At 43.2% G+C, this 17,067-nt stretch overlaps 3 protein-coding genes across 3 annotated transcripts in view; 2 read left to right on the top strand and 1 right to left on the bottom strand.

Moving 5' to 3' along the window:
- Window positions 1-1,472: 1,472 nt before the first annotated feature.
- Window positions 1,473-9,868, bottom strand: rnf169 (ring finger protein 169). The gene is made up of 6 exons (XM_062419987.1): window positions 9,598-9,868; window positions 8,653-8,705; window positions 7,200-7,283; window positions 6,984-7,081; window positions 6,712-6,802; window positions 1,473-4,747 (listed from the first exon to the last, which is right to left on the bottom strand). The coding sequence occupies exons 1-6, from the start codon at window positions 9,866-9,868 to the stop codon at window positions 3,740-3,742; spliced, it is 1,605 nt and encodes a 534-aa protein (XP_062275971.1). The 3' UTR covers window positions 1,473-3,739.
- A 2,990-nt stretch (window positions 9,869-12,858) lies between these two features.
- lipt2 (lipoyl(octanoyl) transferase 2) lies at window positions 12,859-16,414 on the top strand. The gene is made up of 4 exons (XM_062419534.1): window positions 12,859-12,893; window positions 14,185-14,534; window positions 15,497-15,623; window positions 16,038-16,414. The coding sequence occupies exons 2-4, from the start codon at window positions 14,226-14,228 to the stop codon at window positions 16,277-16,279; spliced, it is 678 nt and encodes a 225-aa protein (XP_062275518.1). The 5' UTR covers window positions 12,859-12,893; window positions 14,185-14,225; the 3' UTR covers window positions 16,280-16,414.
- A 617-nt stretch (window positions 16,415-17,031) lies between these two features.
- Window positions 17,032-17,067, top strand: part of pgm2l1 (phosphoglucomutase 2-like 1) — a 13,159-nt gene continuing 13,123 nt past the window's right edge. The window contains exon 1 of the mRNA XM_062418544.1: window positions 17,032-17,049. The gene's annotated coding sequence lies outside the window, so the exon portion shown is untranslated. The remainder of the gene's footprint in view (window positions 17,050-17,067) is intronic.

Below are 17,067 nucleotides of genomic sequence, written 5' to 3'. Positions count from 1 at the left end.
ATTCATGAGAGCTTTGAGAAAAACTGGATGAAATATGTAAAAGAAGTGTAAAAAGTTCAAAATGATGGAAAATGTGTTTTGTCAGAAATGGGTGTGGCCTAAACTGACATTTATCTTGAACCAATGAATCCATGAAACAGAAATTTCCTTCTGTTTGTCACAGTTCAGGAGTTAAAAGAGAAATGTTTTATAAATGTCCACATGGTGGCGCTACCTGCTCCAAAATGTCCCTCATGTCTCTCCTGCAGATAAAGTTCATTCATTCATACTGACTTCAGCTGTTTGGAGCATTTGGACAAAATGTGTTTGTAACAGACGACAGTTTGAGATGAAAATAATAGACTTGATGTGCAAAGACCTTCACTTTACAACAAACTTGATGAAATAACATGAATATTACTGAATATCACTGTCATGTTGACTGTTCATGTTCTAACTGAACTGTTAAAGGTCCACTTACTCTGTATGTCCAAAGCTTTCAGTCACATCTCATGGTCTTCCTCAGTGATGGAGGGTCTCAGTTGTCATGGAGATGGTTTAAGTTTGAATGGTTTCAGTAAAGTAGTTAATAAATCAACAGATGATAAACTGCAGCTGTATTGTGTCTCGTTCTCTCCATCAGATGCCTGTGAACTGGAACTGGATCCAAACACAATGAACACAAACCTCAAACTGTCTGATAACAACAGGAAGGTGACACGTGTGAAGGAGGATCAGTCATATCCTGATCATCCAGACAGATTTGACTTCTATCATCAGCTGCTGTGTAGAAATGTTCTGACTGGTCCCTGTTACTGGGAGGTCGAGAGGAGAGGAGGAGTTAATATATCAGTGAGTTACAGAAGAATCAGAAGGAAAGGATACAGAGAAGACTGTGTGTTTGGATTTAATGATCAGTCCTGGTGTCTGAGGTGCTCTGATTATGGTTACTCTGTCTGGCACAATAAGATAAAAACATCCATCTCCTCCTCCTCCTCCTCCTCCTCCTCCTCTGTCTCTAACAGAGTAGCAGTGTATGTGGACTGTCCTGCTGGCACTCTGTCCTTCTACAGAGTCTCCTCTGACTCACTGATCCACCTCCACACCTTCAACACCACATTCACTCAACCTCTGTATGCTGGGTTCTGGGTCGGTTCTGGTTCCTCAGTGTCTCTGTAGGAGGGAGAGTACTGCAGTACTTTTACTGTAATACTTTAACAGTGTATATAAATAAATATTACATGTTACTGTGTTCTGGTTTGTTTTTCAATAGTTTGCTGATGTCTACATTGTTTAATTTAATGAAGTTAAACGTTAGCGTGTTGTTGAACATGTGAACAGACGACAGGACACATGTTCAGTTTCATGTTTTTAGTTTTTTTTTCTTTATTTCTTCTCATACAAAAAACTACTGAATATTAAACTGAACAGACAGTCGTCATTTGGCACTCAGCATCGACCCCCCCCCCCCCCCCCCCCGAAAGATGAAAGCTTTCGTCCATCTGTAGAAAATGTGCATATCTGAGCTGCAGAGAAAAACATGAAGAATCAATAACTTGTGACGACAGGATGAATCAAATCAATCAATAACTGATCATAATGATTCTGCAGGAATGTGACGATGATCAGCTGTGAGTCGTTTTACATCATGGCAGAAAACCGAATTCATACAATAACTGATCAATAAAGTAATAAACTAATAAAATATCCACTGATTTTATAATATTGTGTTTGGCGCCACCAGCTGGTGATCGGCTGTAACTGCAGCTGTTTCACCTCACAGTGAATTTAAGTCTGTTGCCATAGAAACCCGTCAGAATCTGATATTATAACTGCAGCCTGAAAACACGATGATGTCATCAGCAATGTGTTCTATCTCCATGACGACGCTCCGCTGCAGCTTCCTGTTTTCAATCACTAAATAAAAGTCTGCAGTTATATTAAATTCTTTCATTTATGGATAAAAATGATTAAAGTTCAGAGAAAATAAAACCTGACTGAGTTATTGTTGATTGTTTTATGTTAAATGGAGATAAATATGAATTTATAATAAATACAAATATCACGTGTTGAGATTTTAGAGGAATAAAAACATTTCTCTGCTTCTCAGACGTTTAATTGATCATAAATAACAGTAAATGTCATATTTGACTGTTTAGAGTCATTTTGTGTTTCTGTCATATTGTTTTAATGTTTGTAAGTTTTTAAAAGATTCATTTAAAAAAGTGTTAAATAAACTTATAATCGTCTAATTATGAGGAGAAACTTATGATGTATGTTAACATGTGATGGATGAACTGACCCGTGGATCCTTATTTATAAATATAAATATAAACATGTATATTTGGGTCGATAACGTGATGCGATCTGTTTTCTGCCATGATGGAAAAATGTCTCGGATCAAACTTTGTGATTTTTTGTTTAGATTAAAACTGGAATGAAAAAAAGATGCTGACACGAGTTCAGGTGAGTTTCTACCTGTCAATCATCTTTAATTAACCAGGTGAGTTTCTACCTGTCAATCATCTTTAACCACCAGGTGAGTTTCTACCTGTCAATCATCTTTAACCACCAGGTGAGTTTCTACCTGTCAATCATCTTTAACCACCAGGTGAGTTTCTACCTGTCAATCATCTTTAACCACCAGGTGAGTTTCTACCTGTCAATCATCTTTAACCACCAGGTGAGTTTCTACCTGTCAATCATCTTAAATTAACCAGGTGAGTTTCTACCTGTCAATCATCTTTAACCACCAGGTGAGTTTCTACCTGTCAATCATCTTTAACCACCAGGTGAGTTTCTAACTGTCAATCATCTCTAACCACCAGGTGAGTTTCTACCTGTCAATCATCTCTGGTCACATGACTTTTCTCTCCCGGAGAGTAACGAAGTGGGCGGGATCTTTCCTGTCAATCATTTCCTCCTTCAGTCAGACTACGTTACCCATGAGCCTCGGCGGCAGCAGACATGGTTCCCAAAGATCACAAAGAGGATCGATGGAAGGAACTGATCGAGTCGATTGATCTCATTTAAATGTTTTTAGTGTCCTTCAGCTCGACTGTATGGAAGCCCCAAAGTGTCGATATTAAAAAAAAAAAGAAATAATCACATGAATAAACTGTAAATATATGAATGAACCAACATTGTGTGAAATTATATATAATGATGATTCATCTATTATACAATTTAATTATTATTAATCATTAAAATTAAATATATACTGACTGTTTCTTTCTCTTTGGAATAAAAACACTGTTCAGGTTTTTACAGCAGTCTGAGTTGAGATTTAAATTAAAAAATAAACATAATGAAAGTTTTAAAACTATTTCTATGAAACAATAATTAAATGTTTATGAAAGTAGAATTTTACTACTTTATAAATGATTGTTTCATTTATATATTTTACTGAAGTTACTCATGTGATTACTTATTACTTATTAATTTATACAGTATTTAACCCTCCGTATGTTTGACACTTCCTGTTGATACAAAATAAAGTAACTTATCTTCAACATGTCAGAATAAAAGTCTTCAGCTGATCAGCTCTGTGATTTAATCCATTTCTGATGAATTAAACACTTTTATAAAATCTGCACCTGAGAACAAACATAAAGATAATAAATGTTTATATTTTAATCACATGGTGCAAATTTCAGAATAAAAGTGTTTAATCACCACAAACAGCTGCTGGTGAGAACAGGTCCAGGTCAGACCTTTATTTTATAACTTTGCATAAATGAACTTCCTGTCCGAGTCCTCGTTAGTGCTTTGTGTTGATTCGTCGGGATCTCCGCAGGCCCCGCCTCCTGCGGTTCTGATTGGACATCCAGGACCGCAGGAAGTACTTATCGGGGCTCCTCCTGCGGCCGGTCTGGTTCTCCAGGTCGAACTGTCTCTGCAGCTTCAGGGCCAGCGCTCGGTCCTGCTGGATCTGGCCCCGCCTCGGGTCCTGGTCTCGGTCCGAGTCCACGTGTTTGGTCTTTTGGTTCCTCTTCGGACCCCTCCGGGAGGTAGACTGGTGCTCGGACTCCTTCCTGGGACCCTGCGAGTCCTTTGGCACTAACTTACAGGACTGGAAGCCGGAGTTCTTGGTGTAAGGAGAGAAGGAACGTTTCCGGCTGAACAGCGCGCCGCCGCATGGCTCCGGAGCTCCCGACGCCTCAAAGTCTGCCCCACCCCTGAAGGGCGCCTCGCTGTAGCGGATCGCGGGGACCCGGATCTTTACAGACTGTTTCTGGAAGGTGTCCGAGTCTCCCGGCGGCGGGTCGAACAGCAGCTTCCTCTTGTTGGCAGAGGAGACGGTGTCTCCGGCGGCGCTCGGCTGCATCTTGGCGGCGTCCTGCGTCTCAGGGACCGGACTCGTCAGCGTGGCCTTGGAATTCACTTTGAGGCTCTGGCGGTCCAGCTCGATCTGACGCCACTTCTGCAGCACGGCGGGACTCGCCTCGTAGCTGGTGGCCTTCTGCAGGCCGCGCGTCAGGTTCCGCGGCGTGGATTTGACGATGGTGGGCTCCAGCAGGCGGCCGTCCGGCAGCCGTTTGGGGGGCGTGCACGGCGAGCACACAATGGGCTTGAAGTGGTTGAGCTCCTCTGAGATGCTGTCGTTGCTCTCGGGGCTGATGGAGCGCTCCGGGCCGAGCGGCGTCGACCACGATGTCATCACTGCGCGCCACGGGAGGCGGCGGTCGGCGGCAACGGGAGCCGAGACCGACCGACTGTTCTCAGAGGAGAGAAGGATCCCTGCTGAGGAGCTGTGGCCCATCCCAACCTGGAACACACACACATTACACACATTAAATACTGGTAGTTGCTATGGTGTCTGGTAGTTGCTATGGTGTCTGGTAGTCGCTATGGTCTCTGGTAGTCTGGTAGTCGCTATGGTCTCTGGTAGTCGCTATGGTCTCTGGTAGTCTGGTAGTTGCTATGGTCTCTGGTAGTCGCTATGGTCTCTGGTAGTCTGGTAGTCGCTATGGTCTCTGGTAGTCTGGTACTCGCTATGGTCTCTGGTAGTCTGGTAGTCGCTATGGTCTCTGGTAGTCGCTATGGTCTCTGGTAGTCTGGTAGTTGCTATGGTCTCTGGTAGTCGCTATGGTCTCTGGTAGTCTGGTAGTCGCTATGGTCTCTGGTAGTCGCTATGGTCTCTGGTAGTCTGGTAGTCGCTATGGTCTCTGGTAGTCGCTATGGTCTCTGGTAGTCGCTATGGTGTCTGGTAGTCGCTATGGTCTCTGGTAGTCTGGTAGTCACTATGGTCTCTGGTAGTTGCTATGGTCTCTGGTACTCGCTATGGTCTCTGGTAGTCGCTATGGTCTCTGGTAGTCTGGTAGTTGCTATGGTCTCTGGTAGTCGCTATGGTGTCTGGTAGTCTGGTAGTCGCTATGGTCTCTGGTAGTCTGGTAGTCTCTATGGTCTCTGGTAGTCGCTATGGTCTCTGGTAGTCTGGTAGTCGCTATGGTCTCTGGTAGTCGCTATGGTCTCTGGTAGTCTGGTAGTCGCTATGGTCTCTGGTAGTCGCTATGGTCTCTGGTAGTCGCTATGGTGTCTGGTAGTCGCTATGGTCTCTGGTAGTCTGGTAGTCACTATGGTCTCTGGTAGTTGCTATGGTCTCTGGTACTCGCTATGGTCTCTGGTAGTCGCTATGGTCTCTGGTAGTCTGGTAGTTGCTATGGTCTCTGGTAGTCGCTATGGTGTCTGGTAGTCTGGTAGTCGCTATGGTCTCTGGTAGTCTGGTAGTCTCTATGGTCTCTGGTAGTCGCTATGGTCTCTGGTAGTCTAGTAGTCGCTATGGTCTCTGGTAGTCGCTATGGTGTCTGGTAGTCGCTATGGTCTCTGGTAGTCGCTATGGTCTCTGGTAGTCTGGTAGTTGCTATGGTCTCTGGTACTCGCTATGGTGTCTGGTAGTCGCTATGGTCTCTGGTAGTCTGGTAGTCGCTATGGTCTCTGGTAGTCGCTATGGTCTCTGGTAGTCTGGTAGTCGCTATGGTCTCTGGTAGTCTGGTAGTTGCTATGGTGTCTGGTAGTCGCTATGGTCTCTGGTAGTCGCTATGGTGTCTGGTAGTCGCTATGGTCTCTGGTACTCGCTATGGTGTCTGGTAGTCGCTATGGTCTCTGGTAGTCGCTATGGTCTCTGGTAGTCTGGTAGTCGCTATGGTCTCTGGTACTCGCTATGGTCTCTGGTACTCGCTATGGTGTCTGGTAGTCGCTATGGTCTCTGGTAGTCTGGTAGTCGCTATGGTCTCTGGTAGTCTGGTAGTCGCTATGGTCTCTGGTACTCGCTATGGTCTCTGGTAGTCGCTATGGTCTCTGGTAGTCTGGTAGTTGCTATGGTGTCTGGTAGTCGCTATGGTCTCTGGTAGTCCGGTACTCGCTATGGTGTCTGGTAGTCGCTATGGTCTCTGGTAGTCTGGTAGTCGCTATGGTCTCTGGTAGTCTGGTAGTTGCTATGGTCTCTGGTAGTCTGGTACTCGCTATGGTCTCTGGTAGTCTGGTAGTCGCTATGGTCTCTGGTAGTCGCTATGGTCTCTGGTAGTCTGGTACTCGCTATGGTCTCTGGTAGTCTGGTAGTCGCTATGGTCTCTGGTAGCCGCTATGGTCTCTGGTAGTCTGGTAGTCGCTATGGTGTCTGGTAGTCGCTATGGTGTCTGGTAGTCGCTATGGCTCTGAACCATCCTCAACACACACACATACACACACATATACACACACACACACACACACACACACACAGTATCATACTCTGTCCATGATGGCCGCCGGCTGTGGGAACGTCTTCATCTTCCCTCCGTCCTCCACCGGGTCCGTACAGCTGCGACTCCTCTGAGCACCACTGAAGAAGAAACACAGGTCAGAGGTCAAAGGTCAGCAGGTAGGAGTCAGACAGGTGAGGTCAGAGGTCAGCAGGTAGGAGTCAGACAGGTGAGGTCAGAGGTCAGCAGGTAGGAGTCAGACATGTGAGGTCAGAGGTCAGCAGGTAGGAGTCAGACAGGTGAGGTCAGAGGTCGACTCACCTGGCGGCTGACGAGTTTTTAGTCTTCCTGACGAAGGCGGAGACGTTTCTGATCCTCCTGCTGATTGGCTCCTCGTTCTCTGAGTCAGACACCACACCCTGAAACACACACACACACACACACACACACACACACACACACACACAGGTCAGAGCACTGCAAACACCTGTAACCATGACGATGAAGGTGATGATGATGATGATGACGGTGACTTACAGGATCTTCATCATGACGGACTGATGCTGACTCGTCTTTACAGATGTGGAAGTTTTTCCTCCTCAGATCATCTTCACACAGCAGCTGGAACACATCCAACATTATTAATATGTTATTAACATGATAATAACATATTAATAACATGTTATTATATTAGTATTATGTTATTATCATGTTATTATCGTGTTATTATCATGTTATTATCGTGTTATTATCATGTTATTATCGTGTTATTATCATGTTATCATCATGTTATTATCATGTTATTATCATGTTATCATCATGTTATCATCATGTTATTATCATCGCGTTATTATCATGTTGTTATCGTGTTATTATCATGTTATCATCATGTTATTATCATGTTATTATCGTGTTATTATCATGTTATTATCGTGTTATTATCATGTTATTATCGTGTTATTATCATGTTATCATCATGTTATTATCATGTTATTATCATGTTATCATCATGTTATCATCATGTTATTATCATCGCGTTATTATCATGTTGTTATCGTGTTATTATCGCGTTATTATCGCGTTATTATCGCGTTATTATCATGTTATCATCATGTTATCATCATGTTATCATCGTGTTATTATCATGTTATCATCATGTTATTATCGCGTTATTATCATGTTATTATCGTGTTATTATCGCGTTATTATCGCGTTATTATCGCGTTATTATCATGTTATTATCATGTTATTATCGTGTTATTATCATGTTATCATCATGTTATCATCGTGTTATTATCATGTTATCATCATGTTATTATCGCGTTATTATCATGTTATTATCGTGTTATTATCGCGTTATTATCGCGTTATTATCGCGTTATTATCGTGTTATTATCGCGTTATTATCATGTTATCATCATGTTATCATCGTGTTATTATCATGTTATTATCATGTTGTTATCGTGTTATTATCGCGTTATTATCGCGTTATTATCGTGTTATCATCGTGTTATCATCGCGTTATCATCGTGTTATTATCATGTTATTATCGCGTTATTATCGTGTTATTATCGCGTTATTATCGCGTTATTATCGCGTTATTATCGTGTTATTATCGCGTTATTATCATGTTATTATCATGTTATCATCATGTTATCATCGTGTTATTATCATGTTATTATCATGTTATCATCATGTTATTATCGCGTTATCATCGCGTTATTATCATGTTATTATCATGTTATCATCATGTGATCATCATGTTATTATCATGTTATTATCATGTTATCATCATGTTATCATCGTGTTATTATCATGTTATCATCATGTTATTATCGCGTTATCATCGCGTTATTGTCATGTTATTATCATGTTATCATCATGTGATCATCATGTTATCTTATTATTATGTTATTATCATGGTATAATAATATATATATTATAATCATCATGTGTAATAAAACATGAACTAGAGTGAAGTTAGACTCACTTTGTGTTTGGTGTCTGCAGACTTCAGGACGACGGCCGGACACACGAACACTTCTGGAAACAATCAAAGTTTATTACATGTATTATTTATATTTATATTTTCTGTTTCTTTATGACAGTAAACTGCTTATCTTCATCTATCATTGTATTGATCTAACAACTTTAATCAATTCATCCAGAAAATAATCAACAGATTAATCAATAATTATCATTAGTTGCAGCTTCAGAGAGAAAACAACAAACTGTATGAATTAAAACACTTCAGAAACATTATTATATATATTATTATAGTATTATATATTTATAACATGATCAATACAATCTGGTTCTTTGCTTCATGTCTGATTAAAAACAAACAACAACAACATAGACTCAGACGTGCTGGAGTCAAACACACATCATCAAATGTTATGTAAAATAATCAATAATCATCATTAAAGGGACCATATTAAAACCTGTGTTAGTTGTGCATGTATGAAGGTAAATCAGCTGTGTTTAATATCTAATAATCAATAAAATAAAGATAAGCAGCTGCAGAGAAAACAAGTCTGGACAAGTCTAACACACCAATCAGCTGATCAGCAACCAGCTGACTCATTAACATCAGTCTGAAGGTTTCTATCATTATATCAGAGAGTCTGTTCTGCTTTATATTAAACTATATAAACACATTAAAGCTGCTGTTGAATCCTCCACACTGAGCCTGTTGGTGTCCGTGAGGTGAAGCTGATAACCGGGCAGCGCCGCGCGGCCTCCCGCTGCACCGAAGTTACACTAAAGTTACTATAAACTGTTATTAACGGTAATAAAGTATAAAACAGCACAACTAAGTGTTATAAAGTCCAGTAAACTTAAATAAAGTGAAGTAAAGTGTTGTCTGTATCCGGTAGATGTGAGAGCAAGCAGCGGAGCAGCAGCGGAGGTTTCCCCCGGTAGCCGCACTCACCTCTGCGGGAGTCTCCGTCCCTCCTGCCCGGCCTGCTGCTGCTCCTCTCGGCCTCGCTCCTCCTGCGGACCCGCTCCTCGCTGCCGGAGCTCCGGCACAGCGGGCAGGCCGGCGGGGCTCCGGGCTCCGCACACCTCCTCCCCTCGTCCTCCCGCGGGCTGCAGCCGGCTCCGGACCGGGAGCCAGGCCGGTCCGCGGGCCGGTCCCTCCCGGCGGCGCTGGCCGGTCTGCCGGGCGGAGCGGCGGACCCTGCGGACCCTGCGGTCGCCATCTTCCCTGGTGAGTCTTCTCTCTCCGGTCCGCGCGCTACAAGCCCCTCCCCGCAGCGGAGCTGGAACAGCGTGCGAGCTTCAATTTCACAATAAAATACTTTATTATGAAAAACCTGGAGAGAACCTGGAGAACCAGGAGAGAACCAGGACAGAACCAGGAGAGAACCAGGAGAAAACCAGGAGAAAACCAGGAGAGAACCAGGAGAGAACCTGAAGATATACTGGAGAGAACCAGGAGAGAACCAGGAGACAACCAGGAGAGAACCAGGAGAGAACCAGGAGAGAACCAGGAGAGAACCTGAAGATATACTGGAAAGAACCTGGAGAACCAAGAGAGAACCAGGAGAGAACCAGGAGAGAACAGGAGAGAACCAGGAGAGAACCAGGAGAGAACCAGGAGAGAACCAGGAGAGAACCTGAAGATATACTGGAGAGAACCAGGAGAGAACCAGGAGACAACCAGGAGAGAACCAGGAGATATACTGGAGAGAACCTGGAGAACCAAGAGAGAACCAGGAGAGAACCAGGGGAGAACCTGGAGAGAACCAGAAGAGAACCAGAAGAGAACCAGAAGAGAACCAGAAGTGAACCAGAAGAGAACCTGGAGAAATTCTGGAGAGAACCTGGAGAGAACCTGGAGAGAACCAGGAGAGAACCAGGAGATATACTGGAGAGAACCTGGAGAACCAAGAGAGAACCAGGAGATAACCAGGAGAGAACCAGGGGAGAACCTGGAGAGAACCAGAAGAGAACCAGAAGAGAACCAGAAGTGAACCAGAAGAGAACCTGGAGAAATTCTGGAGAGAACCTGGAGAGAACCTGCAGAGAACCAGAAGACAACCTGGAGAGAACCAGGAGAGAACCAGGAGAGAACCGGGAGAGAAACTGGAGAGAACCAGGAGAGAACCAGGAGAGCAGTTCTAGTTTTATAAGCCTGTTTCAGGGTTTTCCTCTGTGGGAGGAACCTGGAGAACCTGGAGAGGAGGAAGAAGAGGAGGAAGAGGAGGAAGAGGTGGAAGAGGAGGAAGAGGAGGAGAAGGAAGAGGACAACTGTAGAGGAGAAGAAGAAGAACCAGCAGGAACCCTGACTGACGGAGGAACCGGCTCCAGGACCAACAGAACGAGGTGCGCTTTACCCAATTCAGTCTCTACACAATAAGAACACACACTTCCTCTGACTCCACACTGCAGTTTACATGTTTACGTAACAGGAAGTGCCCCCGCTTCTTTCTGATTTCCACAATAAAACAGGACCCTCTTCAGCTGACCCATAATTACAATAAAAAATCAGCCAATCATCTCCACCTTCACCTTCTTCTCTCTGTTGGAACAATATGGAAGGAATAGAAAGAGAGAAGGAGGGAGGGAGGGAGGGAGGGAGGGAGGGAGGGAGGGAGGGAGGAAGGAAAGATGGAAGGAAGGAAGGGAGGAGGGAGGGAGGATAGAATGGAGGGAGGGAGGAAAGGAAAAAAGGAAGGGAGGAAGGAAAGGAAGGAAGGAAGGACGGAGGAAAGAAGGAACGAAGGTAGGATGGAGGGAGGAAAAAAGGAAGGAGGGAGGGAGAAAGGAAAAGAGGAAGGGAGGAAGGAAGGAAAGAAGGACAGAGGAAAGAAGGAAGGGAAGAAGGTAGGAAGGAAGGAAGAAAGGAAGGAAGGAGGGAAGGACAGAAGGAGGGAGGGAGGGAGGGAGGAAGGAAGGACAGAAGGAAGGAAGAAAGGGGGATGGAGGAAGGAAAGAAGGAAGGGAGGAAAGAGAGAAGAGTGAGGAAGGAAGGAAGGAAGGAAGTGAGGAAAGAAGGAGGGAGGGAGGAAGGAAGGAACGGAGGAAGGAAGGAAGAAAGGAAGGAGGGAAGGAAAGAAGGATGGAGGGAGGGAGTAAGGAAGGACAGAAGGAAGGAAGGATTGAGACCATAAACACATTTTGAAAACGTTTACTGAGGTTAGAAATCAAGTGAGAAGTTGGTGAATTCTCCATTGACTTGTATAGAGACGGAAGTCCTTTTGACACCAAAACGGTCGCCCCCTGGTGGCCTTTTGATAGAATGCAGTTTTAAATTACTTCCGCGTTGGCCTCATTTCAGAGGACCAGAACTCCCCGCCTGGTGTTACTATTATTTCTTTATTTGCAATAAATATAAATATAAATATAAACAAAGCCTGATGAGCAGAGACAGATTTAGGAGCTTTTTAACATCAGTAAAAGTGATTTATTTTGGTCCTTATTCACAATTTTCCGGAAACAAAACATAAACAAATAACAATAAGGTTTTCGATCAAAAGAAAAACACAAAATATTTCATTTATATTATATTTAATATGAATTATGACATTTTTAAATTACATTTCACTCTGTAACTCTGCTGTGTTTTTTTTATCAGAGGACAATAAATGATTTCTGTGACTTCCTCCATTATTTCTGATGTGTGAAAATAATAAAAGCTTGAAACTTATATTTTATGACATCATGAAGTTAATTTGCTCTTTACATTACAGTTGAAACGTTAATGAATCATCTTCACTACGGTGTGATATCAGTATTTAATATCAGCTTCTTTCACTTTAACTGTGTAATAATAATACTAATAATAATATATATTTATATATTCTTATTTTAAACCTGTGCAGCAATAATCACCAACATCAATATTACTTATTTACTTTTATACATAAAGTTATTATTATTATTTACTATATTTATATTACTACTATTGTTTTTTATTGCTTGTTGTTCTTTATTCTTTTATTATAATATACATTTATCCATCGTGGGACAATAAAGGAATATTTTATTATATTAAAGCTTCACAGAGTTTAAGAGAACATATAATTATATAAAGACATAAATACATTTTAAAAATAATAAAATTCACATAAAATAAAATTAATGTCTTCGTCAATATTTATTTAAAAGTTTTATTTTGAAAAGGTTTTATCTTCCGGGCGGCTGCGTAAACCGGAAGAAGAACCGTGTTTCCGGTTAAAGAGGAAGAAGAGTGCCGGTGAGATCAGCTGATCGAGAGAAGAGGTCTGTAAACGTTATCGATCAGTGAACAGCTGATTGATTAGTGATCAGCTGATTGATTAGTGATCAGCTGATTGATTAGTGATCAGCTAATTGATTGATAGACTGGAACTCAGACCGGATGTTTGTGTCCGTTAATCTCTGAATAATTTCAGTTTAAAGTTCAAAGAAAGAAAAACATTTCCTGTTCAGATTGATGATTGATTGATTGATTGATGGATTGATGGATTGATTGATTGATGGATTGATGGATTGATGGATTGATTGTGTTTAACTGATATTCTCTGTATTGATCGGCTGTTGTAGTTTAAAGGTTTTAACCTTAATATAAATATTAAATATATTTGTTTAAATAAATAAAACGAAACTATAACTAATAATTATTTATATTATTGATCATTAACTTCATTGATTGATTTAATCAGAAATAGTTTTTACTCAACTCGTCAATAAATAAACTAATGTTTGGATTTAAACGTTATTAATTAATTTAGAGCTGCAACGATCGGCTATTAAATTAATACGATACTTTTATATTTTACTGTCAAAATGATAACAAACAATACATCACCTTCCCAACAACAGCTTGTAACAGATTTGACCTGTTTAATAATATGGGGGTCCAGTCAGAGTCCAGTCTGACAAATAATAACAAAATGAAAGGTCAAACCATACAAAACCATAGTTGGTGTCTCTCTCTCTGTAACTCTGGCCGTTTGTTCCATAGTTTGTCTCACTGGCATTTTTTCACATCCCTATATCAACTTCCGGGTCTTTGGTTTCAAGGTTGGCGGTTATTGCTGATTGGTGGATTGGCTGATTGAGGGTGTGGACTGTGGGAAACCTGAATGGATGAACTTTCTAAAGTAGTGAAGTAATGCTGGGGTGATTGTTACAAGTTACATACCAGTACTGCACATATCCCATAATAACATCCCATAATAACATCCCATAATAACATCCCATAATATGCTAAAACATCACCGTAATAAAAGTTATTGCACAATCTTCGGCCTCAAGCAGCATAGTTTAAGAGTTTCCAGTTAGTGGAACATTTATTGATCTCGCTGCTAAAAGTTAAACTTTTATTCTCAAACATCAGAATAAAATCAGTAATTAAATATAATTAAAGATTCACCGAAAATCAATCAGCTGTTTTTAATCCAAAATCCCAAAATTAGTTAAATTCAGTTTATAGGACAGAAAAAAAAGTTTAACGTTAAAATCAACGAAGTGTCGATTTGATTTAAAGTCTTAAAGTCTCTTAAATCTTCTGTATCACTGATTGATTTAGAAACATCCCGGTCCTGGTCCTGGTTCTGGTCCTGGTCCCAGATGAAGGGGGCCCGTCCGGTGGTGGAAGTGGTCCGGCTGGGTCTGGTCTCGTACCAGGAAGCCCTGCGGTTGCAGCAGGTCTACGTGGACCGGCACCGGTCGGGTCCGGCTCACGTCCTGCTGCTGTGCCAGCACCCGCCGGTCTACACCACGGGGATCCGCCAGAAGCCCTACCCGCCCCCCCTGCTGGACCGCCTGCGCCTGCTGGGAGCCGAAGTCCACCGAACCAACCGAGGAGGACTCATCACCTTCCATGGACCGGGTCAGCTGGTCTGCTACCCGGTCCTGAACCTGGGCGCCTTCAAGAAGGTCTGAACCCGTCTTGGGGAGGGGAGGGAGGGGTTGGCTCCATATACGAATCGTGTCTCTGACAGCAGGGTTACACCCATAGACTGTATATAAAATGGACGTAACATCCGTGACGTCACCCATTGGTTTGTGGACTGCTGCTCGGAGGCCAATAGTATCGGAACTGAGCAGCGCCATCTTGAAAATTTCAGGTGCATGCTGGGAAAAAAATTAAAACATGGATTCTACTTATATGGGCATCAGGAGGAGCATGAGGCGCCCTCCTGAACCTGTGAACCAATCAACTTGTCAATCACCACGTAGCCACGCCCTAATGCATACCCTGCTTTATCGTCACATATAAAATCAGGGAGGCCAAAATGTCCCAAATGAACATCATACTGCATTGAAGAAGGCTTTAAACTAGCGATTGAGACCATAAACACATTTTGAAAACGTTTACTGAGGTTAGAAATCAAGTGAGAAGTTGGTGAATTCTCCATTGACTTGTATAGAGACGGAAGTCCTTTTGACACCAAAACGGTCGCCCCCTGGTGGCCTTTTGATAGAATGCAGTTTTAAGTTACTTTAAGTTCCTGGTTGCAGAGGACCAGAACTCCCCGCCTGGTCCCAAATATGTTAAGGGGCCAGTTGTGACTCTGAATATGGTTTGCTTTCTAGTTAAATGGGAATAATTCACTGTAACCTGAGCCCACACCAAACTGTGATCTAGTTTCTGTGCCTCAGGACAACAAGATGTCGTCTGCTTATAATGAAACTGTCCGCCTCTGTTGATACCGATTATTACGCTGTTTTGCCTCAACGCTATAGTTAGTGGTTAAAGGAAGGGCACAACGCTGTCTCTGTGCTCTGATTGGCTGCCTGCTGATGCTCTGTGCTCTGATTGGCTGCCTGCTGATGCTCTGTGCTCTGATTGGCTGCCTGCTGATGCTCTGTGCTCTGATTGGCTGTGTGTCCCTCAGAGTGTGCGCTGGTACGTCTCAGAGCTGGAGAGGACGATCATCTCGGTGTGCAGCAGGTTCGGCATCGAGGCGTCGACGTCTCCTCACACCGGAGTCTGGGTGGGAGACAACAAGATCTGTGCTGTCGGTACGAACTGATTATTGATTATTGATTATTGATTTTCACTGTATGCTGAAGGGTTTGTATTTTTAAAGTGGAATTTTGTTTAAATTTATCTGACGTTTCCTTTTATTAATGTTTGTACTTCCTGCCCTGTGATGACTTCCTGTGCTGTGATGTACTTCCTGTCCTGTGATGATGACTTCCTGTCCCGTGATGACTTCCTGTCCTGTGATGACTTCCTGCCCTGTGATGACTTCCTGCCCTCTGATGACTTCCTGTCCTGTGATGACTTCCTGTCCCGTGATGACTTCCTGCCCTGTGATGATGACTTCCTGTCCTGTGATGACTTCCTGTCCTGTGATGACGTCCTGTGCTGTGATGTACTTCCTGTCCTGTGATGATGACTTCCTGTCCTGTGATGATGACTTCCTGTCCCAGGGATCCACTGCGGACGCTACGTCACGTCTCACGGCGTCGCTCTGAACTGTAACACCGACCTGTCGTGGTTCTCGCACATCGTGCCCTGCGGCATTGTGGGTAAAGGAGTGACATCACTGAGCAGCGAGCTGCGGAGGGACGTCAGCGTGGACGAGGTCGTCCCGACGCTGCTCGACGCTTTCAGCCGTCAGTTTGACTGCTCGCTGACGGACTCACCGACCAATCACACGACGCCTCCTTAGCCAACGAGCATCAGATCTACCTCGTCTTCATCGTGTGTCGTTAATGAACGAAGATGATGATGATGAACGGATGAATTATTGATAATAAACTTTATATGAAAACATTAAAACTGTTTGAAGTGAAATCTATAAATAAAAAAAACTGCAAACAATAAAATATAATAATAATATAAGTTTATATTATTAAAGTAAGATACCTCTCTTTCCTCCTCGTCCTCTTCCTCCTCCTCTCTCCTCCTCCTGCCTCTCCTCCTCCCTCTCCTCCTCATCCTCCTCCCTCTCTTCCTCTCTCTCCTCCTCTTCCTCATCCTCCTGCTCCTCTTCTTCCTCCTCCTCTTCCTCCTTTTCTTCCTCCTCCTCCTCTTTCCTCCTTTTCTTCCTCCTCCTCTCTCTCCTCCTCTTCCTCCTCCTCTTCTTCCTCTTCCTCCTCCTCTCTCCTTTTCTTCCTCATCCTCTCTCTCCTCCTCTTCGTCCTCCTCTTCTTCCTCCGCCTCCTCCTGCTCGTCTTCTCTCTCCTCCTCTTCCTCCTCCTCCTCTCTCTCCTCCTCTTCCTCCTCCTCTTCTTCCTCCTCTTCCTCCTGCTCGTCTTTTCTCTCCTCCTCTTCCTCCTGCTCTTCCTCCTCCTCTCTCTCCTCCTCCTCTTCCTCCTCCTTCTCCTCTTCCTCCTCCTCCTGCTCCTCCTCTGTGTAGTATAATAAACTGTGTAGGAGTCTTCTTTTATTTTGAAATGGCACCGGAAGCTCTGTGTGTGTGTGTATGCAGATATGAAAGTAAGTGTTAAAACCTTT

The sequence above is a fragment of the Scomber scombrus genome, chromosome 5 (assembly GCF_963691925.1).
Source record: "Scomber scombrus chromosome 5, fScoSco1.1, whole genome shotgun sequence".
NCBI lineage: Eukaryota > Metazoa > Chordata > Actinopteri > Scombriformes > Scombridae > Scomber > Scomber scombrus.
Note: the sequence above shows the minus strand (reverse complement) of the source record. Positions and strands in the feature narration are given on the sequence as shown.